Source organism: Thamnophis elegans, chromosome 3 (assembly GCF_009769535.1).
Source record: "Thamnophis elegans isolate rThaEle1 chromosome 3, rThaEle1.pri, whole genome shotgun sequence".
NCBI classification, from domain to species: domain Eukaryota; kingdom Metazoa; phylum Chordata; class Lepidosauria; order Squamata; family Colubridae; genus Thamnophis; species Thamnophis elegans.
In genome coordinates this window covers 56828035-56853327 of record NC_045543.1, presented here as the reverse complement: position 1 = coordinate 56853327, position 25293 = coordinate 56828035, and the positions used below count along the sequence as shown (strand labels likewise).

At 45.4% G+C, this 25293-nt stretch overlaps 1 protein-coding gene across 1 annotated transcript in view; it reads right to left on the bottom strand.

The window, feature by feature from the left end:
- The window catches only part of GRIN3A (glutamate ionotropic receptor NMDA type subunit 3A), a 144023-nt gene extending 141307 nt beyond the window's left edge, over positions 1–2716 (bottom strand). The window contains exon 1 of the mRNA XM_032213814.1: positions 2000–2716. Within this exon, the coding sequence (XP_032069705.1) occupies positions 2000–2716 (717 nt within the window). The remainder of the gene's footprint in view (positions 1–1999) is intronic.
- Positions 2717–25293: the final 22577 nt, after the last annotated feature.

The window sequence follows — 25293 nt, the reverse complement described above, 5'->3', positions numbered from 1 at the left end:
TGATGTGTGGAATGCCTAATAAATAAATAAATGTGTTGATGCAATTTTCATTTCCAATCTAGAAACACTGTGCGTTCTTTAGTTGAGGAGAAAGTGTTCCAATTTTGTTCTGCTTTAATCTGGTCACCCTATAAATTTTTTGTCCAATTTTAGGCATTGCACTTGAAAAAGGTTATTGACATACTGAAATGTATTTGAAGAAAGGCTATGAAAATAATGTAAAGATCAAGTCCTTTGAAAGTAGGGGAAGAACTTGGATGCATAGGAGAAGGAGGAGACCATTTTTAAAATTAAGAACAATCACATATTCTAATGTTTCTGAGTGTATGACTTTAAATTACATATACACATTCTTCAATGAATGAAAGTACAGACTGCAATGGAACATATTGTTTTAGAAGATTTTGGTTTTTCTTCTCTCTATGAAATGTTTAAGATTTAGAGATGTGTGATTCTGTGATATCATAATTATACATGTAGTTTTAAAGCAACCTTACAATCTCTGTATTGCATAGGACTTGTCAATATATTTACGATGTTATCCTTAATAAATTCCCATATTCCCACTCTCCATGCGTATGTACATTACAGTCATTATATCATCCAAATCTTATCTATCTTTATAATAGAAGTAAATCCCACAGAGTTAAATAAGGATTGTTCCAAAGTAAATAGTGAGGTTTGTAATCTTAAGCTTCCCAATTCGTCAGTTCTCCAAGCTGGAGAAGAAAAAAGTCTTTTCAAACTTTGAACTGACTTTTTAGTAGTAAGAAAATAATATAAATTGGGCTTAAGGAAGAGGGAAAATAAAGCTTTCACAAGTTCCAATAAGCTGCTAATTCGTATAATATTGCCTTTTCTCAAAACCTAGTAGTCAAATCACTAATGCCTGGTGATTGTTCCTAGACACTAAATATAAACTGAAGGCACAGATATGTTTCCTTTTTACAGATATTTGAAGTTGCTCAGTTTCTTGCTTCCATTATTAATAGCCAAGCACCTCAAATATAGTGTTTTAGTTTTGTAGTACACTTCCCAGAGTCACTTGTCTGAGAGATGAGTGGCTATATAAATTAAATAAATAAATAAAATAATCTCATCATTTTATTTGGTTTATACACAAACCAAGGAATTAATTTTCTCTCCCTCCCTCCCCCTCCCCCTATCCCTATCCTTCCCCCCCCCCTCCTCTGCCTCTCTCTCTCTCTCTCTCTCTGCTGGAATATATGTAGCTGCCTTTCTTTTCTCAGTACATTAAATGATCTCAGAGACATGGAATAGGGGAAACAAAGACACTTTGAGAAGTTTAATCTATCCTGCAATCATCCACGATATTTGCACAACAAAAGTAAAGTATATTTAATTTATTTGGATTGGATGGCTCTCCATCTGAATTCTCTGAGAACATGCAAAGCCTCCGAATTCAGAGTTAATTAGAGTTGAACACACACGCACAAGCAGACAGGCAAACGTGCAGATACATTCATCCCTATTTCTCTTATGCGGTGGAAACAGTCTGAGCACAAATGTCGTTTTAGATCTTCAGCAACTTCACCTGGTGGAGCAAAGACTACCTTTCTAACTCAGAGAGAGAGAAAAAACCCAGTCCAAGTAAAAATTCAGCTTCTCAAGCAGTAACACAGAACGAGCGGCGTTCACCGAAAGGATGGTGGTGTTGGATCGAGCAGAGAATGTTGTTGAACTCGGCTTTGTCCCGCTGCAGCACCAGAATTGGCTGCTGGGAAGCATTACACGCTGTCCATGGTACTGAATTCTGAAATCAGCTTTGCAAACTAAAGGCAACTCGCCCGAATTCTTACATAGGAACCGCCCCCCTCCCGGCATCCCTGCTGGAGATCTTAAATATTTATCGCGGATCCGGGAGCGTGGGTCCTCTCCATGTCGCCACTTCTCCGCGCACATTCACAGAGGCAAGATCCCAGGTCTCTCTCCCTCTCTCCCTCCCCTCTTCCCGTCCTGATCTCCCGCCGTCCCTTACCTGACTCTTTCGAGGAAACTCATTGAGTACGATGCTGATCACTGGAATGTGCAAAGCGGTGGCAACGAAGTCCATCTGTAGGATCTCGCTTCTGCTCTGCGGAAAGGCAAGAATGGCCGAGACGCCTTGTACCACCACAGTGTGGCAGATGCTCTGCAAGAAGGAGACCGGGTCGTTGCTCCAGGAGGAGGCGCTGGGCGAAGAAAATGGGAAAAGAGGTAGATCGCCCAGGCCCGCCTCGATAGCCATCACCACTTCCAGAGAAAGGTTGTAAGGCAGAAGCCCCTTGACGCGGTTGAGGTTCTCCGCCGCCAACAGGAGCGCCTCCCTCGGTATTAGAGGCAGTTGTGGCGCCTGGTCCGGACTCTCTTTGTCGATCAGGTTCTCCGTGCCCAGGTTTGCTCGCCTTCTCACACCGATCCCCGTTTTCCACCTCTCTGGAGTCCCGGGGTCCTGCCACCCAGATTCTTCCCCAGCAGAGTGGCTTCGAAGCAGGATATCATTGTGAGCTCTCCAGCCTCCTGCCCCGCCTTGGAAGGCAACCCAAGGTTGTAGGTGCGCCGCCCCGATCCTTACCGTGTGCCCGATCCGTTTGAGGATCCGGCAAGGCTGCGGGTGGCAAGAAGAGAGGGGCACCCCGGCCAACACGAGGGCACAGGGCGGCGGGAACAGCAGACAGACTCTGCTCAGGAGCCACCAAACACTCAGTCTCCACATCACTGGAGAGCCAAATGCCCGGCACGTTAGGAGAAACCCCCTTCTCCCTATCTGCCTTCCCACCTCAGCCACCTCCCCCTCCACCGATGCTAGGCGCTCCTCTCTCAGCCGGTCTCCCACCGCCAGCCATACAAGTTGCGGGGCTCTTCAGGCCCCTCGGAGGCTCCCCAAACCTACACAGCCGATTTCCTCTCCCTGCTTCAGAAAGATCTCCCGCAGACTTCTCCCGGTGGCCGCCTAACCAGACTAGGCTCTAAGGATTAAGATCCATTCCGTTCTATCCCTGGAGTGTCATCGCCACCCTTCGGGGCGATCTGCTGGATCTCCATGGCTCGAATCCACCAGAAGAACCGACCCGGAGATCCAGATTTTCAGACGCCTCTGAGGAACGCAAGAGGCAGGACCCCACCCTCCAGAGACGCCCCATCTCCCTTGGGCCACTTCCCCTTTCTACTCGCCGCTTCTTTCCCCCACTTCTTCCTTCCCCTCGTTTCCAGTCTTCTGCCTTCCCTTGGCAGTTTGTTTCCAAAGCTCTTGTTCAAGGGAACACAAAGTTGCCAAGCAGGAGGGTAAGCAAGTAGCAGCGACGCTTCTTCCTCGTCCGATGGAGCTCCAGTCGGTCGCTTCGCTAGCTAAACACCCACTGCCTGCCTGCCAAGACGGCTTTGGAAAGGCGAACAGGTAGCGCTCTGAGCGGGACAAACGCCCCGCGAGGAACGCTGGGAGTTGTAGTCACCCTCGCCGGACTGTTGGAAGTCTCCCTAGCACTGGGGCTTTCTCCAAACGCTTTGCTGTAATTCGCATTTAGTGTGCTAGTGGAGCCATGTTTTAGGAGTCTTTTCTCTTCTTTCCCTATTAGGATCTGAAGGGAAAAAAGGACGCAGTTAAGAAATTCTACTCTCACCCACACCCCACCCCCTTTTTAAGGATAGAGCAAAAATACATCTCCAAACGTTTTATTTCTTGCTCCAAACATATATTCTCCGGCAAGAGATTTCCCTTTCCTCCAGATTCATTTTCCGTTCAGAGCTGCATGATGAGAAGGAGACATTCAAGAAGACGAGTCAAAGTGATCCCCTGTCCTTTTGCTTTTTTGGTGACTAACCAAGGCATGGGGGAAGGGAAGGATGAGTGGTAGTGGAAATGGAGAGGATCAATTCCAACAACTGGGAAGAGAACAGGAGACTCTATGGAGCACTTGTGATCCATCAGCCCAGGAGGTGTCTATCTCATTCCTGCTCTCATTCCGGTTCCCTAAATAGTAGTAAGAACCTTCACAGTATTTGACATTCTCCCACCAATTATATTATCCAGTACTTTCTGTAGAGAAAACTGTGATGCTGAAGATAGGGCACTGTTCATACTGTTCATCTGAGACTTTATACGTCTGATTGAGCTACCCCTCTGAAACAATGGAGTAGTCAAACAAAAGGGAAGTCTCCATTAACGTGAAGCTGATAGTTTATTATGGCAGAACTAAGGACATCACAGAAATGAAACCATATATCCAAACTGATATTCCTTTTTTGTTGGGACACTAAACACAATCATTCTGCCCTGCAGGAAGGTGTTCATGCTCAGCTCCTTTAAGTTAAGAACACCAACAACAAAGAGAAGGAGCCTGAACAAGTAGACAAAAGTATTTCACAGAGATAATGTTTGCTAGGAAAATTTGGGAGTGAATCATACATCTATAGCCAAGAGTTTGGAAAACAATCAAAATTGTTCCCTGTTCCTTAAATTAATCATTTGTATTGAAAGGAAAATTAATATCAAGCTCATATCTGTTATGTTCTCTACTTTTTAAATCTACAGTATATATATATATATATAAAAGCCAAGTACCACTCACTCATAACAAAATCTCCAGAACCATAAAGCCTACAAACTTGAAATTTAGCATGTATGTTCCTCTTGGCTGCTAGGTGCTCGCTAAGAAAGGATTTTTCAAAATGGCCATCAGATTGTTAGTATTTCTTATACAGTAATTAAAACGCTCTGATGCTAAGGAGTTCTACTCCCCCTCCCCACGTGAAAAGAACTCACTTCCAACTGCCAGTTGCCTTATATTAACATACTTGGATGCTGAGTTAGATATTCTACTCCCCCTCCCAACCTAAAAAGAACTTTGTTCCAACTGCCAGTTGCCTCACATTCCATTACCTCAGTTCAAACTGGCAGATGTTCCACTCCTTCACTCAGGAGCAGTCTGGGGCTCCTTACAGTATTAAATGTCAGTATCTCACCAAAATGTCTATGCCATCCATCTATGGAACTGCTTCTGGACTCAAGGCAGCGGGAGCGATATTCCCTTATGTATTTCAATCACAGACCACCACTGAGCCAACAGATTGAACCAGTGTGAACCGGATTTCTCCTGCATTGCATGATCACATAGTTTTGTTGCGAAGCATGGTATCCAGCTAGTACTTCTGTATGTTGAGAGATGAAGAGAAAGTCCATAAAATGAAGAAATTAGAGTTTTGGACAAGGACTAAGGAAGCTCATGTTCACATTCTAACTAAGCTCTGTAGTTAATTATTTTACCACCACTACTCTTAGCCTATCCTATTTGCATAGGTTTTTCATGAGGAAAAAATAAGGAAGGATAGCTAACTTGCTGCTGGAGTTAAGGTAAATATAAACAGATCCAATACTTGGAGCTATTTCCTCCAGGTATCTTGAATAACGATTTTCTTAATTCTTATTTGCAAAGGGATGTGTGCTTGTGTTTTTACTGGATTTAAGCATTGGCTATCCCAGACCTGAAATTTGAAGTGGTAGGCCCATTTAACCATGAGCCATGGTGGCATAGTGATTAGAGTACAATACTGCAGGCTACTTCTGCTGACTGCTGGCTGCCTACAGTTTGGCAGGTCAAATCTCACCAGGCTCAAGGTTGACTCAGCCTCCCATCCTTCCGAGGTGGGTAAAATGAGGAGGCAGATTGTTGGGGCAATATGTTCTCTATGTAAACTGCTGAGAGAGGGCTGTAAAGGACTGCAAAGCGGTATATAAGTCCAAGTGCTATTGCTATTTTGTTCAATTCTAGGCATAGATCTGGTTAGATTTTGGCCTGAGGTATCAGCTTTTGAACCATTTCTTCCATTTTTATCATTTTTATATGACAATAGACAATAGGTAATGTTTAAACTGTTGGTTTTCTTTTGCTCCAGCTGTAATAAAAGAAGGCACAAAAGGACTACCATCATCTTGGTTTCTTTTTGTCATATTGGATGGACTTCTGCTGTCTTGCTGATTGGTGGACACTTGTCATTTGCTTTACAAACATAAATAAAGATTATTGGTCGGTTTTGAAACAGCTATTTGCTGCAGGGTAATATAAACCCCATAGGTGCAAAAGGAATTGAAAAGAAACCAAGGAATGAGCATATGTTTTAATGCTAGACATGCTTCTATAGATAGATGGACCTGATGTAATACTTTAGACATTTAGTCATAGACATATATTAGATTAATATATGCCTTTTCTAAGATGGACCCACTTCGGAATTCTGGCTGTTTTTCACTCATAATTGAAGCATCTATTAAAAACACTTCTACAGAGAGCTATGGAGATAACAGACAGTGTATCACGGAGAAATACCCACTAGGATTAAAACATGCATAATTTAGCATACAGGATATACTTTTTAAAAATTTATGCAAATAAAACTGTTCCATCAGCTTAGAGAAAAGCAGAAGAGAAAAAAAAACCTTTTCATTACTTGTCCTGGAAGATCTGCAGCTGTTAATTCTCCCAGTATTCACTTTTCTAAGAGGGAAACAAGACTATTCCATCCCTTTAGTTAAGGCTTAGCTGTTTGTAATCTTATTTTAGCTGCCATCTAGTGGTGGCCATTTCCAGCAATGTGCAGAAGATAATGACAATGGAGACAGGTGAAACTTTTCCATGTTAATTATCCCTTGCTGTCTTATTACTAAGGTGACCAGAGGTCACGCTTTCAGCATGACAGGCACGCTTTTCTACAATTTGTCACGTGTCCCACCACGTTCTTAAAAAGGCCCGATTTTTTTTACAATGTAAAGAGGCTGCAAGGCCGTGGCAGATAGGGGCCGCCAGCGGGTCTTACTGATTTTCTAGGATACATACAAGTTGCCTACTACGTCCTCCATATTCGGGGAGAGACACTCGCTCCCGTGCAGCACGATCACGCCGCAGGTTTTCAAAGCCACACTCTTGATTGGCTCGCAAACGTCACGAGAGATGGTTTCCGAAGGAGGACAAAAAGCGCTGTAGCTTTGCCTAAAGAATAGCCGTCTCTGTAGGAACGAGAATGTCACTCATCCCAATCCGTTGAGACAAATATTTAATCTCTGAGTTCAATGCTTTCGGAAAGCAGAAAGGCTAGATATTCAAGGGAAGACTTATCCTACTCGGACGTCATTAAGCTGTAAGTCCTGAACTAATATATTAAGGAGTAAGCCTTACTGAATTGCACATGGTTTTCTTGCCGCCTCGCTTAGAACTACCCGCCAGAAACGAAGCAGTCTTGTGGGGGCCCCAGCGGCCCCTTTGCTTGCGGGGTGCAACAGCCCACCCTTTGACTCACTGTTTCCTTCCAGGTGGCTGGAGAGCCGCTTGTGACAAGGCGTGCCTCCTCGAGCTACCTGCAGCGGTGCTTCCCTCCCTCTGTGCCCCGCCTGCCTGCTGGCACCGACTCTCCAGGCGTCTTCATCACCAGGCAAGCCCTCCGCAGGGCAAGGGGATGTGACCGGGCAAGGTGGAGTCAGGGGGGCAGACAAACTCCATGGCTGCCTCTTTCTTCCAGCAGCTCCGAGAGTCGCTGGTGGCAAAGTGCTCGGTGGCATCGCCCGGCTGGAGGGGAGGGTGTGGGGTGCGGGACACCAGCCTCCAGGAAGCTCACCTCTCCAGACAGCCCTGTAAGCCCCCCCCTCCAGCTCGCTCCGTCCCATGTGCCAGAACTTCTCCCATGTGCAGCCTTCCTTCCTTCCTTCCTTCCTTCCTTCCTTCCTTCCTTCCTTCCTTTCTCTGTCTCCTCCTCCTTCTCATCTTGTTCCTTCCTTTCCTTCACTCTTTCCTTCTTATTCCTATCACCTTCATTCTTTCCTTCATTTCTTGCCTCCTTTCCTATCTCCATCCCTCTCTCGATCTCCTTCTCTTCCCTCCCTCCTTCCTTCCTTTCTCAGGAGGGGATGAGTGGGGGGGGGCTAAAGGGCGACAGGCTGTGGGTGGCCAGGGACCCCTCCCCTTTGGAAACAAGACCAGAGACCATGAGGAGAGCCCAGGATGAGGGGAGGGCGAGAGGTTGGCAAAGCCACGAGCAGCGGTGGTTGTCCCAGGCAGGGGCGTGGTGAAGGTGGTGTGGATAAAAGGGAACTGGCGGGGGATGCGGGGCCAGCGAGGATCGGGCAATGGAGGTGGCCAAACTCCATTCCCGCCTCTTTCTTCCAGCAGCACCGAGAGTCACTGGTGGCAAAGAGCTCAGTGGCGTCGCCCGGCTGGAGGGGAGGGCGTGGGGTGCGGGAGACCAACCTTCAGAAACCTCGCCTCTCCAGACAGCCCTGTAAGCCCCACACACCCCTCTGGCTCGCTCCGTCCCATCTGTCAGAACTTCTCCCATGTGCAGTAGATCTCTGAAGATCTGCCTTTGAGGAGCTTTCCTTCCTTCCTTCCTTCCTTCCTTCCTTCCTTCCTTTCTCTGTCTCCTCCTTCTCATCTTGTTCCTTCCTTTCCTTCCCTCTTTCCTTCTTATTCCTATCACCTTCCTTCTTTCCTTCATTTCTTGTCTCCTTTCCTATCTCTATCTCTAAGAGGGAGTTTGTGCACAGGAGTGGGGATTTTCTAAAAGTCCCATTGAATCCAGAGGAGGGGAGAGAGAGAGAGAGAGAGAAAGAGGGAGTGCGTGCACAGGAGTGGGGATTTTCTAAAAGTCCCATTGAATCCAGAGGAGGAGTGTGTGTGTGTGTTTGTGTGTGTGTGTGTGTGTGAGAGAGAGAGAGAGAGAGAGAGAGAGACTATCACTAAGTGTTGTAGCTTATGATTCTTGATGAATGTATTCTATTTTTTTTATGTACACCGAAGACAAATTCCTTGTGTGTCCAATCACACTTGGCTAATAAACTATTCTACTCTACTCTACTCTACTCTACTCTACTCTACTCTACTCTACTCTACTCTACTCTGCTCTACTCTACTCATTTCTATTTCAATTCTAATAAGGAGTTTAGTTTCTCTCTCTTGAAAATGTAAGCTAGCATAATGCAAGCTAGCTTTAGCTTTCAAACAGTTCATTTAGTGACCAAAGTTACAATGGCATTGAAAAAAGTGACTGATGACCATTTTTCACACTTAGCGACCATTTTTCACACTTAGCGACCATTGAAGCATCCTCATGGTCACGTGATCAAAATTTTGATGTTTGGCAACATTCATATTTATGATGCTTTCAGTGTCCTGGGGTCATGTAATCGCCTTGTGTGACCTTTTGACAAAATATAAAATTTTTAATCAAGCCGCCCCCCCCCCGTGCCCCCCCCCCCGTCAATCGTGTCCCTCTTTACCAATCTGAAAATCTGGTCACCTTACTTATTACCCATCTTGCTGTCTGGTCTTTTCTCATCCCATTTGGCTCCAAAGCTCTCCCCCATCTTATTCAGCCCCCTTTCCTTATGTATTATGGTTTTTTTTAAGTACAAGAGAAAAATGTAGAGACTTTGAAATTATTTATTTATAGTTAGTACCTAGACCCCATATTAAATAGGAACATCAGTTATCTGTTTACAATCTTCCCTATTATCACATGGAATCAGGAAGAAAGGTGAATGAATTTTCTCTAGTGATACTACTCTTTAAAGGGAGAAATTGCAAATAGCTGTAAAATTACAGTGGCTCCATGCAATAAATAGGTTTATCTTACTTGTTCTAATAATTGTAATCCACTTGTTAAAAAACTACAAGAGTGGCTTACAGTATACTTAAACAATATTGATAGATGATATGTCATCAAGTTGGTTTTGATTCTTAGTAATTCTGTAGGTATTTTTTTCCTCAGTGTATCTGTCTCTAATCTGGCCTTTTAAATCTTCCAATAACTGCTGTAATGTAGTCTGTTTACCTTGTTGCTGGTTGTCCTCTTTTACTCTTTCCTTCCACCTTTTCTACCATTAGAGTCCTCTCCAGAAGTTGGTTTTTCACATAATGTGTCTGAAGTAGGTAATTTTGAGCTTGGTCATTTGTGCCTCTGGTGAGAATTTTGGAACGATTGCTTTATGATCTATTTGTTTGTTTTCTTGGCTGTCCATGATATTCTTAAGAATCTTCTCTAATGCCAGGGTTCAAAAGCATCAACACTCTTTCTATCCTTCTTTTTCCATGGTCCAATTTTCTCTTCCATTGAGTGTTGCAGGGAATGCCACTGCTGGCATGATTATGATCTCATGGAACAATATCAATATGATTAAAAAGCAATAATTTTGTGCACAGCATTGAGACAGGAGCAGCAAGAAGTAGCCAGTAGCTGGGAAATAACTGCAGAAGAATTGGTATTGCCTTCACGTCCAAGTTACTGCTTCTCAAGGGTGGTTAGATGGAGTTTTAACCAGATTCTTCTTTAGACACTAATGTCTGAACAAGTAAAAAAAAATCACAGAGATGAAATTTAACATAGCAATTATTTAACATTGAGAACAACACAGATCTTTTTTGTTTTCCCTTCAGTAGCTCAAACAATTGTGTGCTGCTGCAAAAGCAAGAAAGGGGAATAGCCTTACTCTATAGACTATTCAAAAGAGAGGGGAAAACCATCTTTTGAATAGCCTACAAAATGTGTTCTGCAGAATCTCAGGGCTCCACAGAAGCTTGAAAGGATTCTACGAAAGACCATGAGAGAAAAGCCATGGTGAAATGCAACCAGTTGTCTATCTCTGCATCTTTTTCTCTCAGTCAGGGGCTTTGGGTTTTTTTTAAAAAAAAGTTTCTGCAGTCTGAAATAGTTGAAAAACTTTGTACTAAAGCAAACCTTGATTAGAAAGAATTCAGTCATAAAGATTTGGAGGCAAATGCTGACCTTCTATTGTCAAAGGATCACAGAGAGATGGTAACTAGCTAGGAAAACAAAATCCCCCCCTTGACATAATCAGTAGCAGGTTTGGTAATAATGGTGTTTACTTTCTAAATTTTGCAAGGTAGTTGATGGTAGATAGTGGATTCCATTTGTTTAAAAATATGTAGAAATTTTTTTTAATAGTTTTAATATTTTTTTAAAAAAAATCTCAGCATGGTTTCAATAGGACAGAGCAGGGCAGAGCTTTTAGTCTTTGAAGAGCAAAAGTTTCCATTTCAGCACTTCCCAGATTATGCATGCCCTCAAATGATGTTGCCCTGATCCTAATTTCTAATTCAAATCCCCACAAATGAAAATGTTCTGGTCTCAGTACTGAGCATTGATAGCTCTGGTGGCAGGGAGTTCCGCAAGATAGATTTTTAAAATTTGGGGTGGAAATTTTGGGTGAGCTTCTTTAGAAGAGATAAAGTTCCTGAAATATTGATGTGAAACCAATAATATTTCATGGAGCTAAAAGTAATACAGTAATCAGCAAAGCTGATAAAGGAGAAGTGATTAACTGATCCAACAGGAATGTCCATAAAGAAACTCACATAGAGAGCTCTAAAATGATTAGCTTCAAGATGACCTCATGAATGACTAGCCCAGTTTTGATTTGTTTTAAAAAGGAATGAAGAACCCTTTCAGCTATTATTGCTACCTGAGTATTCTTAAGAAGGTAAAGTTCTAGGCACATTCCTCTTTCTTTAAAAAAAAAATATTCATCTCAGTTGCTCAGTGGCTAAGGCACTGAGCTTGTCGATTAGAAAGATCGGCTGTTCGGTGGTTCGAATCCCTACTGCCGCATAACAGAGTGAGCTCCTGTTACTTGTCCCAGCTTCTGCCGGGACAAGTAGTCGGTTCGAAAGCATGTAAAAATGCAAGTCGAAAAATAGGAACCACCTTTGGTGGGAAGGTAACAGAGTTCCTGCACCTTCAGCGTTTAATCATGCTGGCCACATGACAATGGAGACTTCTTGAGACAGCGCTGGCTCTTTGGCTTTGAAACTGAGATGAGCGGCACCCCCTAGAGTCAGAAACGAGTCTCACATATGAGCGGGGGAACCTTTACCTTTACTTAACACAAAGTAAGAAAAGTAAAAAGAGGAAAGGTTAAAAGAAAAAGTCTGAAAAGTAATACGGATAGAAATAAAATTAATATAAACAACTTCCAATCTTTACAGCACTTGCTAGCAAACCTATAGTCTCCCACAGCTCCTTAAAATTACATATGATTCCCTTGTTTTCATATTCAGTCTTTTTAAATCAGCAAATCTATAAATCAAGAATTCTATTTTTTCCATTTTGAGCAAAAAAAAAATCTATAAGAGGCTTCCAGTCTGTTATGAAAGTGCTTATTCCTGATCAAACAGGTCAATTTTGCTATTCCTGCAAATTTCATCCATTTCACAATCCACTTCTCAATTGTGAATATTTTTTGCAACTTTCCTTCTCTATGCATATAATAAATTCTAGGAGTATTCCTGATAATGTGACACTGTTATGACTACTCTGTCCTTTCAGACGTCTGATTTGTCCATATCTCGAACCAGGCAACCATGTGATTTAGAGCAAGCGAAGAGTTTGATTTTACACTAATTGCAAACCAGTGCAGACTTCCTGATTTGCATACACCAAGATATGTAAAACAGTAACTTTTTCTCTCTCTTGATAAAAAGCTGTTTGTTAAGTAGCATAGAGGAACCACAGTTTATTACACCCACCCACCCCCAATAAAACATTCAAGTCATCATTTTCATCATCCTCAAATTGCACCCTTGGGCATCCGCTGGGATATTCTGTACAAAGTTCTATTCTGATTAGCATATTTTAAAGTAGGAGAGAAAAAAAGGTGGCTTCATAAGAAAAGAGGGGCAAAAAGAAATACAATAGATTATTAGGGAAAACATGGTAGAATGGGGTACTCTGGGAGCTCTGTTGCTGCTTGTCGAGAAGTATATACAGGTAGTCCTTGATTTATAACAGTTCATTTAGTGACAGCTTGAAGTTAACAACGGCACTGAAAAAAGTGACTCATGACCGTTTTTCACACAACCATTGCAGCATCTCCCTGGTCACATGATAAAAATTCAGACCCTAGGCAATTGACTCATATTTATGACAGTTGCAGTGTCCCGGAGTCAGGGGATTATGTTTTGAAAACTTCTGACAAGCCAAGGCAACAGGGAAGCCAAATTCACTTAACAACTGTGTTGCTACCTCAACAATGGCAGTGGTTCCCCTAACAAATATGGCAAGAAAGGTTGTAAAATGGGGCAGAAATCACTTAACTAATGTCTCCCTTAGCGACAGAAATTTTGCGCTCCGTTGTCATTGTAAGTTGAGAACTATATGTAATGCAGTGTATAATGTGATTTATAATGTCACAGGCCTTCTCCTTCCCCTTCTTCTCTCCTCCCTTCTTCTTCCTCCTCCTCCTCTTCTTCTTCCTCTCTTCTTCCTCCTCCTTCCCCCTCCTCCCCTTCTTCCTCCTCCCCCTCCTTCTCCTCTTCCTCCCCCTTCCCTTCCTCCTCCTCCCTTCTTCCTCCTTCTTCCTCCTTCTCCTTCTTCTTCCTCCTCCTCCCTTCTTCCTCATTCTTCTTCCTTATTCCCAAATGCAATAAATGCAGAGCACACAAACCCAGCAAATATTACAGACTGTTTTTGGGAACAGTCACATTATTGATTTAAACTGGTTGAATAGTCATTCCATGTCCCAAGGGAATCTGAAAGGATTGCACTGAGTAAAGGGCAGGGATTTTATAACAGTTATTTCTTAGGATTATTGGGTGCTTACGATTCATGTGCCTCTTTGTGGGATGCTGTGACATTTAAACTACTGTAAAACTGATAGAGGCTTGAAAGGCAGATCAGCTCCCACAATGCTCTGAATTAAAGGAGAGGCTGTCATAATTTACAGCAGATCATTAGTGTCACTCCATTTCCATTCAAATAAACTCAAGTCAACTGTGAAAAGTGTGACAGAACTTTTTATTTATGCTTATTTATTCCCTTAGCAGTCCAAAGAGAAACTTACTGTTGAGGACTCAGAAAGTCCTCGACATACGACCTGATAGCTAGCAACAGACCAGGCTGCGCCCTGATTGGCTGGGGCGCAGCATCGCCTGTTGCTAGCCGCTAGAGTCGCCCTGATTGGTTAGGCGCAGCGTCATCAGTTGCTAGACGCTGGAAGCGCGCCCATTGGTCATCCCTGCTCTGACAGCTCGTTTAAATAGCTGTCAAGCAGGGATGGTGCTGAATCGCCTGTAAATAATTCTATTGTAAATAAGCAGTCCTGGCTCTCATCTTGTCCTTCCGCTGATCTTCTAAACTGGCGACGAGGGTGGGATCCTGGTGATTCCAATAATCAGCGCCTAGGACTGAACAAGAGGAAAATCAGCCGTGTAGCCGCTTTAGCTGCGAAGCGCCCGACCGTTCTGCAAACTGACATTTTTTTTCTTCTTTCTGCCATTCGGTGCGACCAAGGGATTCGCCTCAAGTGCTACTATGGCTGCTGCCTTACCACCTTTTGCTCCTTTTGGGACCTCCGGCGAGTCGTGGGCCGGGTTCCTCGAGTGCTTTGAGTGCTACCTCATAGCCTCAAAGAATCATAACCTGCCACTGGAGGAGAAGTGCAGCTTCTTCCTAAGCTGCTGTGGGCCAGCGATGTTCGCCTCCGCGAGGGACCTGGCCTCCCCGCGGCCAGTTTATCAGCTCAGCTGGGAGACGCTGATGGCAAAGCTCAACAATCATTATGCGTCCACACCATCTCGCATCGCCCGCCGTTACGTGTTCCGCCAATGCATCCAGAAATCGGTGGAATCCATCAGCCAGTTTCTCCAATCCTTACGCGTAACGGCAATCCAATGCGATTTCAGGGACTTGGAGGACAACCTCGTAGAACAATTTGTCTGAGGGGGTCAAAGACATCTGCCTTCGCTGCCGCCTCCTGTCTCACCCAGAGATCACCTTGAGCAGGCCGTGGATGAAGCCAGAGCAGCCGAGCTCTCGGAGCAGTCCACGGCCGACATGCAGCGCCTGCAGCCTCTCCATCAGCCTCAACCTCTACCGCCTACTCCACCTCCACTTCCTCCGTGCCCTCCGCCAGCTGCTCAAGCTTGCCTCATCGATGAGCTGGTGCCACTGGAAGACCCAAGTGTCCGCTGGTGCGAGGAAGGTCTCTGCAGCCCTTCAGCTGGAAGGTCAGCCCTGCCGCATGGAGGTGGACTCCAGCTCCTCCCACTCCCTGCAATCCTGGTTCGCCTTCTCCCACCTGTGTCCCCACATCAGCCACGACCAGCTGCAACCGGTGGACACCTCCCTCAGAGACTACCAGGGGACTCTTTTTCCCACCCTGGGTTCTTTCCCCATTTGGGTTGACTATGGGGACTTTCACGGCTGCCTGCCTGTCCTGTTAGGGTTAGATTGGGGTTGTCAATTGGGGGAATCCATAGTGTGGGTGCCTCTTCCCCTTCTTTGGATGACGTCCTCACGGAATTCACAGACATTTTTGATGGCCAGCTGGGCTCCTACAAGGGCACCCCTATCTCCCTCAACCTCGACCCCCAGGTTGCACCGATTCGGCTGAAGGCTCGCAGGGTGCCTTTTCCCTTGAGGGCTAAGGTTGATGCCGAGATTGATAAGCTGTTGGTGCAGGGTGTCCTGGAACCCGTCGACCATTCGCGATGGGAGACCCCAATTGTGGTCCCTGTCAAGCCCGACAGGTCGGTCAGGATCTGCGCCAACTACAAGTCGACCATCAACCTTGCCCTCCAGGCAAACCCCTATCCAGTCCCTGTTGTGCAGCACCTGCTCCATTCCTTGGGGTGGGGCTGCACCTTTGCAAAACTGGATATGGCGCAGGCCTACCAACAGCTCCCGGTGGATGATGATGCGGCGGCTGCCCAAACCATCGTCACCCATCGTGGGGCTTTTCATTGTCGCCGCCTCCAATTCGGCATTTCCGTGGGCCCGGGGATCTTCCAGAGCCTCATGGAGCGCTTGCTCCATGGGCTCCCTGCTGTGGTTCCGTATTTCAATGATGTTCTGATTGCTGCGTCCAGCCGCTCAGAACTCATTGAAATGCTCAGGAAGGTCCTCCTTCATTTTAGGGGCGCGGGTTTAACATTGAAACGCAGCAAATGTTCGTTTGCTGTGCCTAGGGTGGAGTTCTTGGGCTTCATGATTGACCCTACACCTTCTAAGGTTGCTGCTGTCCGGAACGCCCCCACCCCCTCCTTCAAGGCGGAGCTGCAGGCGTTCCTGGGGCTTCTCAACTTTTACGCACCTTTCGTGCCGCATAAAGTGTCATTAGTTGAGCCGCTGCATGCTTATGTCAGCAGCTGTCTTAGTACAGTACAGTAACAAGCTGCCGCTGACGTTAGCCTGTGACACCTCCCCCTGTGGTCTGGGGGCTGTCCTGAGCCATGTTCTCCCCAATGGCTCAGAGGCCCCCGTGGCTTTCTACTCCCAGACACTCTCCTCTGTAGACCGTAATTACAGCCAGATTGACAAGGAGGCTCTGCTGCAGTGTCCGGGATTAAGAAATTCCACGACTATCTGTATGGTCGGCACTTTACCCTTCTCACTGACCACAAGCCTCTCCTTGAACTTCTGGCAGGTGACAAGCCGACCCCTCCCATCCTCTCCCCCAGGATGACCCGCTGGATGGAGTTCCTGGCAGCGTATTCTTATACGCTGCACTACCGTCCGGGCAAGCAGCTAGGGCATGCCGCTGCCCTTAGCCGCTGCCCCCTGCCTATCTCCGACCTGGCCCCTGTGCCGGCCCTGTCCGTTCTTTTAATTGCCTCCTCCGGCCTCCCCCTCTCTGCCGCTGATGTGGTGGCCCACACTAAGGCTGACCCGATTTTGGCTCAGGTCTGCTCCTGGGTCCTCTGCGGGTGGCCTCTGGGGAAGGTGGCTGACAGCTTCCGGCCTTTTAAGGCCCACCAAGACGAACTGTCCCTCCATAGTGGGTGCCTGATTTGGGGGGACCGGGTGGTGATCCCTCCCATTCTGAGCTCCCAGGTCCTGTCTCTGCTCCACAAGGACCACCCAGGCATAGCGCGCATGAAGGCGTTGGCACGCAGCTATGTCTGGTGGCCTTTGCTGGACGCTGAGATAGCGGCCTGGGTCGGCCGCTGCTCCACCTGTCAACTCTCCCATCCCAACCCCCTGGCAGTGCCTACTCGCAAGTGGAAGGCTCCGAGAGGTCCGTGGTCTCGCATTCATGTGGATTTTGCTGGCCCCTTTCACGGTCAGACCTTCCTGATTGTGGTGGATGCCTACTCTCACAGGGTGGAGCTGGTCCTCATGACCTCTACCTCTGCTGAGAGTACGGTCAGGGTCCTGTGCCGGCTGTTTGCGACCCATGGGTTGCTGGACGTCCTGGTTTCGGACAATGGGCCCCAATTCACCTCCACCACCTTCCAGGAATTCCTGGCCATGCAGGGGATCTGGCATGTGCCCACCACCCCGTACCATCCAGCCTGCAATGGCCGTGTAGAGCACGCGATCCGTTCGGCCAAGGAGGCGCTGGGCCGGATGGACCGGGGTGATTGGCTGGCAAGGGTGGGGGCTTACCTGCTAAGCCAACACTCCACCCCCTGCCCAAGGAGCAACAAAAGCCCTGCGAAGCTGTTGATGGGTCGGCACCTGCGGACCCCCCTGGATAGGCTTCATCTGCTCTATTCAGGGGAGCAGCCGTGCAACCTGGGGCTTTCCCCGTCCCACTCCTTCCTGGTGGGGGATTTGGTCTGGGCCCGTTCTTACTCAGGGGACGCTAAATGGGTGGCTGCCTCTATTCTGTCCATAACCGGCCCCTGTTCTTACAGGGTCGGACTGACCAATGGATCCTAGTGGAGGAGCCACGTGGATCAGTTAAGGAAGCATCTCCCCACTGAGTCCGGCGTCCCATCTGATCCAGAGGCCCACGACACAGCTGCCTGCCAGCTGGTCCAAAGTTTCCAGTTTGAGGCCTTTCCCCAGGCAGGCCTCTCCTACTCCAATGTTGCAGGATTTCCACCTGCCAGTTACATGCCTCAATCCGAGTTTTACACCCAAGGTTCCTGCAAAAGGGCCTTTTCCCAAGCAGGCCCCACCTATCCGGATGCCCTCTGTTGGCCAGCATCCCCATCGCACACTCAAATTTATCCGGCCCAGTTTCCCAGCTGCCGCAATAATGCTTCACCAGTCACTGCCTCCCGGCTCGGTGACTCCACCCTAGTTGCCGTGCCCCCACGGCCTGGCCTACCTGTTGAGTTGAGCCCGTCTTCTGGGCCGTTCCAAGATGGCGCTGCTCGGAGCTCCACTCCCTTCAGGGAGGAGCTACAATGAGCAGGACTCACCCCTCCGATGACTCCTTTAGAACTGAGGCGTTCTGGGCGGGTCTGGCATCGCCCCGCCTATCTCGCCAACTACGCATGTTTCAATGCTGAGCATGCACTCTCACTCAGGGGGAAGGGGTGTTGAGGACTCGGAAAGTCCTTGACATACGACCTGATAGATAGCAACAGACCAGGCTGCACCCTGATTGGCTGGGGCGCAGCATCGCCTGTTGCTAGCCGCTAGAGGCGCCCTGATTGGTTAGGCGCAGCGTCATCAGTTGCTAGATGCTGGAAGCGTGCTCATTGGTCATCCCTGCTCTGACAGCTCATTTAAATAGCTGTCAAGCAGGGATGGTGCTGAATCGCCTGTAAATAATTCTATTGTAAATAATCCTCTTGTTTGGCAGTCCTGGCTCTCGTATCATCCTTCTGCCGATCTTCTAAACTTACCACTCTACTTTAGGGAGGAGATGTAATTATATTGTTTCTTTTTACGTTTTTTTGATTGGAGACAAAAAAAATACTCCGTTTTGATGAGTCCTTAGAAATGTATCTCCAAAAACTCAAATGCCATTTTGTGACCTTAGTCTAATACTGGTAGTCCTCAACTTATGGCAGTTTGTTTACTGACTTTTGGTTACAAAAAGTGACTTATGACCGTTTTTCACACTTATGACCATTGCCGCATCCCATGGTCACGTGATCAAAATCCAGATGCTTAGCAACTGACTCTTATTTATGATGGTTGCAGTATCCCAGGGTCACATGAATGCCTTTTGCAGCCTTCTGACAAGCAAAGTCAATGAGGAAGCCAGATTTATTTAACAACCATGTTAAATAAACAACCACGTTACTCACTTAAATACTTCAGTAATTCACTGAATTATCATAGCTTAGATGAGGCAAACCTAATATTTTATTGTGGTGCCTCAGTGGCTAAGACTTTGAGCTTGTTGATTAGAAAGGTCGGCAATTCGGCGGTTCGAATCCCTAGCGCCGCATAATGGAGTGAGCTCCTGTTGCTTGTCCCAGTTTCTGCCAACCTAGCAGTTCAAAAGCATGTAGAAAAATAGGGACCACTTGGTGGGAAGGTAACAGCGTTCTGTGCACCTTCGGCATTTATGCTGGCCACATGACCACGGAGACATCTTCAGGCAGCGCCGGCTCTCTGGCTTTGAAACAGAGATGAGCACCACCCCGTAGAGTCAGGAACGACTAGCACATAGGTGCGAAGGGAACCTTTACCGTTACTTTATGGTGCACCATAAAGTTAGGTTAGAGCATTAAAACTGCCTTTTTCAGAGCTTTCTTGTTTCATTTCCTGTTTCTAGACATAGCAGTTTTCTCTACTACCATCTCTTTTCTAAGGCAAAGGTCCCCCAGGCCATGCCCCACTACCAGGTTGCAGCTCATTTGGAACTGGCCACACAGAAGCCGGAAAGGTTTGGGACCACTCCTTAGTACAGTGGGAAAGTTAGAGTTATTTGGGAGAGTTAGAGTTCCAACTCCTTCTAGCAATTAACTGGTTTAAAAGTGAAAAAAGTAAAATAATTACTACTGTACCTCTTCCTGGCCACATAGCATTGAGGCATGGACCAGTTATATCAATCCCCCCCCTTCGCCCTTACTCCAGCAATAGATCAATCTCACCAGAGGTAAAGGATAATCACACTTTACTAAAATATATTTTTTTAAACATTTAAAAAATTCTGTTATAAAATAGAAAGTTATTAAAACACTTTTGAACAATATTAAAGTTGTAAATATGCATGGTTGCAGGAGACAGCTTAAACAGTTCCCAAGTTACACAATACAGCAGTTGGCAAATTAGTTAAACTGAAAAATCTAAACCAGCACAAGAGGGTGTGCTGGTTCTGTAATAAATGGCTATGCTATTATGCTTACTTGCACAGTCAGTCAAATGGTTAGCCTGGAAGTGGCATTTTTGTCCACCTAGACAGCCCTTCCCAAGGATCTTCCCAAGGAAAGGCAGATGTTGTTGTTTTATGGCATTAAAGCTTACATCATCACACATTGCAGGATGTAAGCAGTTCCAAGTAAAGCTTTTTTGCAATATCAGGGGTGTCAAACTCAAGGACCACATCCAGCCCATGAGGTGCTTAGATCTGGCCCTCAGGGTTGCCCTGGAAACAGCAAAGGACCCACCTGTAGTGCCACTGCCAGTGAAAACTGAGCTCAGGAGGGCTGTGTGTGCCCCCGAGGAGCTCCATGTTTGCTTCCAGAGGGTTGCAGGAGGCCATCACAGCTGAAAATGGAGCTCATGAGGACTATGGATGGCACTCCCAACTCTGTTTTTGCTGGCAGAGGATTGCAGAAGGTTGTTGCAGCCAAAAACGAAATTCAGAAGCCCATTTTTGCTGGCAGAGCGTTCGGGCCACCACAGGTGCTGAGACAAGTGACGTTGAACTGGCCACACCCATCCTGGCCACTCCCATCCCAGCCCCCCCAAGGTCAAACACAACCCTGATGCGGCCCTCAATGAAATAGAGTTTCAATATTATTAAATATCATTTGATTAAAAAGGATGTTACCAGATAAAAATATTCACAACCAACATTCAATTTCTTATACTGACCCCAGAAAAAAATATTAGACTTATGCATTTACAGGTAGTCCTCAACGCATGACCACAATTGAGCCCAACATTTCTGTTGCTAAGTGAGACAGTTGTTAAGTGAATTTTGCCCCATTTTATGACTTTTCTTGCCACAGTGGTTAAGTGAATCACTGGAGTTGTTCAATTAGTAACAGGGCTGCTAAGCGAATCTGGATTTCCCATTGAGTTGGCTTGTGAAAATACCACAAAAAGTGATCACATGACCCTGGGACACTGCAACGGTCATAAACATGAACAGCATCAAAATTAAGATCATGTGACCATGGGGATGCTGCAATGGTCGTAAGTGTGAAAATTGGTCATAGGTCACTTTTTAATGTGACATAACTTTGAACAGTCACTAAGTGAACTGTTGTAAGTCAAGGACTGAAATATAAAGATAAATATCAAAAATTATTCCTTTTGTGTATGTGCAGAAACCTGAATCAAGGAGAAAATGCGTTTTGAACGAGCTTGTTTGGCTGGTAAGTTTTGCAAGTCAGGTTTTTAAGGGTAGATTTCATAACTACTTGATTACCAAAGCTATTTGGGAGTTTATAATCAAAATAAGCTTTAAATCATGACATTAAAAACAGTTACAATATAATTAAAACCAATAAAAACATGTAAAACTAATTAAGAATTAACCAGTAGTTAAAGCTTGTTCACAAGTATGTTTTTAGCAACTTTCAAATACAGGCAGCTAATAAAGAAGTTAAGCTTCCTATGTCAACAGAGAGCGCATTTTCAAGGATCTAACATCTATTCATTTCTCAAAATCCAGAAATCTAAAGGCCAGCAAGGAATAGGTCATGAGGCTTTCTTTCCTGTGTTTTTAAACATTATAATACATTTTACACTTTGTATACAACCCTGAGTTAAATTTTTACCTTTTTTTTCTTTTGCCAAAACTTTAGCCAAGTGAAATCTAGCAATCCAGTTCAAGGTCTTTTTGTTGTTGTTGTTGTTGTTGTTGTTGTTGTTGTTGTTCTTCTTCTTCTTCTTCTTCTTCTTCTTCTTCTTCTTCTTCTTCTTCTTCTTCTTCTTCTTCTTCTTCTTCTTCTTCTTCTTCTTCTTCTTTTAACAATTGGGAGACTTCCTGCAGCAAAATACATTGTGGTTTGATTTTACACAACTTGTGGGTGGGGAATAACCTTGAGTTCTGAAATGAGATATATTTCATATTCTTTCAGGGACTGTTAGTCTTATTTACAAATAAGAGTTCTTAGCCTTCTGCCTCTCAATCATCTGTCATCTTTGTAATGGGATGACGGAAGCAGACTTAATTTTAATGGCTGAGTCATCTGCAACCAGATAGAATGGTTATTTAAGGTATTTCCAATGCAAATAAATCAGTGGTGGGTTCTGGGTGGTATGGCTTGGTATGGCCGTACCGGTAGTAGCTGGGAGCAGCAGCCACCGTACCAATATGGTGGCTCATTTGGCCCACCCACCTGTCCACATTCCATGGCTGTTTATAACGCGACTGGCCCATTGCGCACGCGTGCACAGCATGCAGCACCTGCCCAATCTCCGCCGAGCAGCTGAGTGTCGCAGGGTGGTGGCGTGTGCATGGGTGCGCAACATACATGCTTGTCTAGGACGCCTGACCCCATGCGTACTGGCTGCGCCGGAGTCTGGAACCCACCACTTTTACAATGACTTTACCAAAAAGTCATTGTAAAAAGGTGCAATAAAAATCAAGCAATGAAATAGGTTCCCTCTCAAAATCTGTAAAGTGGAACAGAAAGTGCTGTATGAAAATATTGGCTGGGGCGTAGAAAGCAAAGCAGGCCTGTCCATAGGTAGGTATTCTTTGTAGAAAGCATTCTAAATGCAAAGACCCTCCTTATTCATGAGTCCTGTTATTGAAGACAATTTTACAATTAGGAATACATGGACTTGGCCCATCAGCGCCATGAAAAACAAGATCCACAGAGAAACGTGGAATCTATCTTTTATGAATCTCTTGTTCTGATGTTATGTATGTGGACAGACAAAGTGAGGCCAGGCTTGGGTTGCTTAGTCACAATCCCGGTTGGAGATAATGGTTGGGCTCACGTCATGCACTCAATCATAATGTAAACCATTTCATTTTCAAGTAGTGTCCTCCCTTACTGACCATTTGCTGACTCGCAGTGCTCACTTACTGACCATGTTCTCAGCAATTGTTTGAAGTTACGACAGCAGGAGATTTAAGGCAGGTCCTCAGAGTTGCAACACACTATCCTGTGATCACAATTTGTGTACTTGACAACTGGTGCATTTATCTATTTATTTATGAGAATTTGTATGGCTGCTCACTGACTCTCAGTGACTCTCTGCAGCTTACAAAAAATAAAACCCCTATATAGAAACATTCAAAACAATAATCCTTATGTGGTGATGACACTTGATTGGCTACATCCCATTCTTGGTTCCCTAGGTCTGTTGGCAAAAATCAGGTCTCCGGGATCTTTACAATGGTCACCATATCCTGTAGTCACATAATTACTGCTTGCAACCTTTACATAGCTTGTAGATATTTTCGGTCATCCAGGTCATGGTTGTCTCAAAGGTGCTTTTTCCAGGAGGCAGCTGGACTTTCTGGTTTTTCTTTAGAGACATTTTGCTTCTCATCCAAGAAGCTTCTTCAGCTCTGAGAGTATAGTGAGGAATGGAAGGCTTTATATTCCCCTTGCAGGCAGCTGGTCATTTGCATCCTTTTAGAAGGCCATTGAAGCACTTGGGGATTTATCTGGGTCCTCAGGGTCAGCTGAGTAGCACTCCTGGTTCCTGTAGTCTGCAATTCTTCCTCTGGAAACCCATTCCTAATCCCACACCATTCAAAGGGTGTTCATCCCTAACTGTATAGCTAAAAGTCTGTAGAGGATCCTTCTATTCCTCACTATCCTGTCAGAGCTGAAGAAGCTTCTTGGACATCTTCAAAAGAAAAAAGAAAAAAGTTCAGTTGCCTCCTGAAAAAGCACCTTTGGGCCTTTACATGGCTTCTGATATGCAAAGCCAATGAAGAAGCTGGCGGAAAGTCACAAGTCATGGTCATACGATGTCACACTTAAGGATCTGTGATAATTTTCTTAGCAACCATAGTGGAACTGATGAACTGTTATTGTAAGTTGAGTGCAGTCACATAATTTTTCACTTTATGACCACATTGCTGAGGAACAGAGTTGCCAGGCCCAAGTAAGTGAGGACTATCTGTATTGAGTTTTGCAAGCCAAGATTTTTGGCAGTACAAATGCTAACGGCAATTCTCAGAACCCCTGCCAAACAACTTGCATGTAAGAAAAATATTGGAGTAAGAACATTACAGGTAGTCCTCTTCTTATGACCATAAAGGAGCCTGTCCATCACAATGATATGTAATGAGGGTTGTCAAACAGATCGAACATGTGACGCACCTGATTTTAAAGCACTTTTTTTGGTGGCAATTGTTAAGTGAAACAATGCTTTGCTTTGGGCATGGTTTTGTTGAAAATAGGAAATAATTTGGCAAAAGCATTAAAAAAATGTAATGATGCAACTGCGGGCTGCTGCAAATAGTGTTAAAGGCATCTCTATTGCCAAATGGCTGGACTTTGGTCATGTGACTTGGGGGGGAACTACCATTGGAACTTTGAATCTGGGTTATAAGTAGCCCAGGAGTGGGCTTCAAAAATTTTAGCAAGGGGTTATTTGCCTGGTTTCTGGGTGGGCGTGACATGGTGGACGTGGCCTATCCTCTGGGAGGGTGAAAATGGCCTCCCCAGGCTCCAGAGGCCCCCTGGAGGCCAGAAACAGGACCATTTCCAGCCTCCCTGAACTTCTGGTAAGCCCATTTTTCACCCTTCCTGACCCTCTGCTCACACCCTGCACTTACCTGCATCCAAAATGGGCCGTGTGGGGACTCATGGGAGGGGAGGGGTGGGCGGGGCCAGCCAAGAGTGGGATTTGGAGGTTCTCCGAACTGCATAGAATCTTAGCTAGAGGTTCTCCCAAACCCCTGCAAATCCCGCGCCTCCCACCCCTGAAGTAGCCCCAAGACCATTCCATGAATGGTCGCTGAGCAGCCAGTTCTAATTTGAGCACTATGTCTTGCATTTAATTCACTTGATATAAATTGAGTTACAATTAACTTTAATTTTTCTTTTGCCTCCACCAGTTTTTGGAGTGTAATTCCCCAGCATGCTATTCCAACCCCTTTGCCCCCCAAATGCTGTGCACCCTGCTTTATGGCTTAGCATAATGACTACATTCTACCAATAATTTTTTACTTGGGAAACCACACTTTAGTGCAGTGTGCAATCCATGCCAATGATACTTTTAATGGGAAAAAGAACACAGCAGAGTTTGAGTGCTGAAGTGTAATACAACCCACAGACAAGAGATGAAGCTCCTTTTTACATCTCATTTTCAGAACAATTCACACCTAATATTAGCTGTTCACTGCAAATACATTTTTCTTTCTCTCTCTCTCTCTCCCCCTCCCTCCCTCCCTCGCTCCCTCCCTCCCTGAATCCATCTTCTAAGTTATTTGGACTGTAAAAGGTGTTTAGTTGAAATGGAATG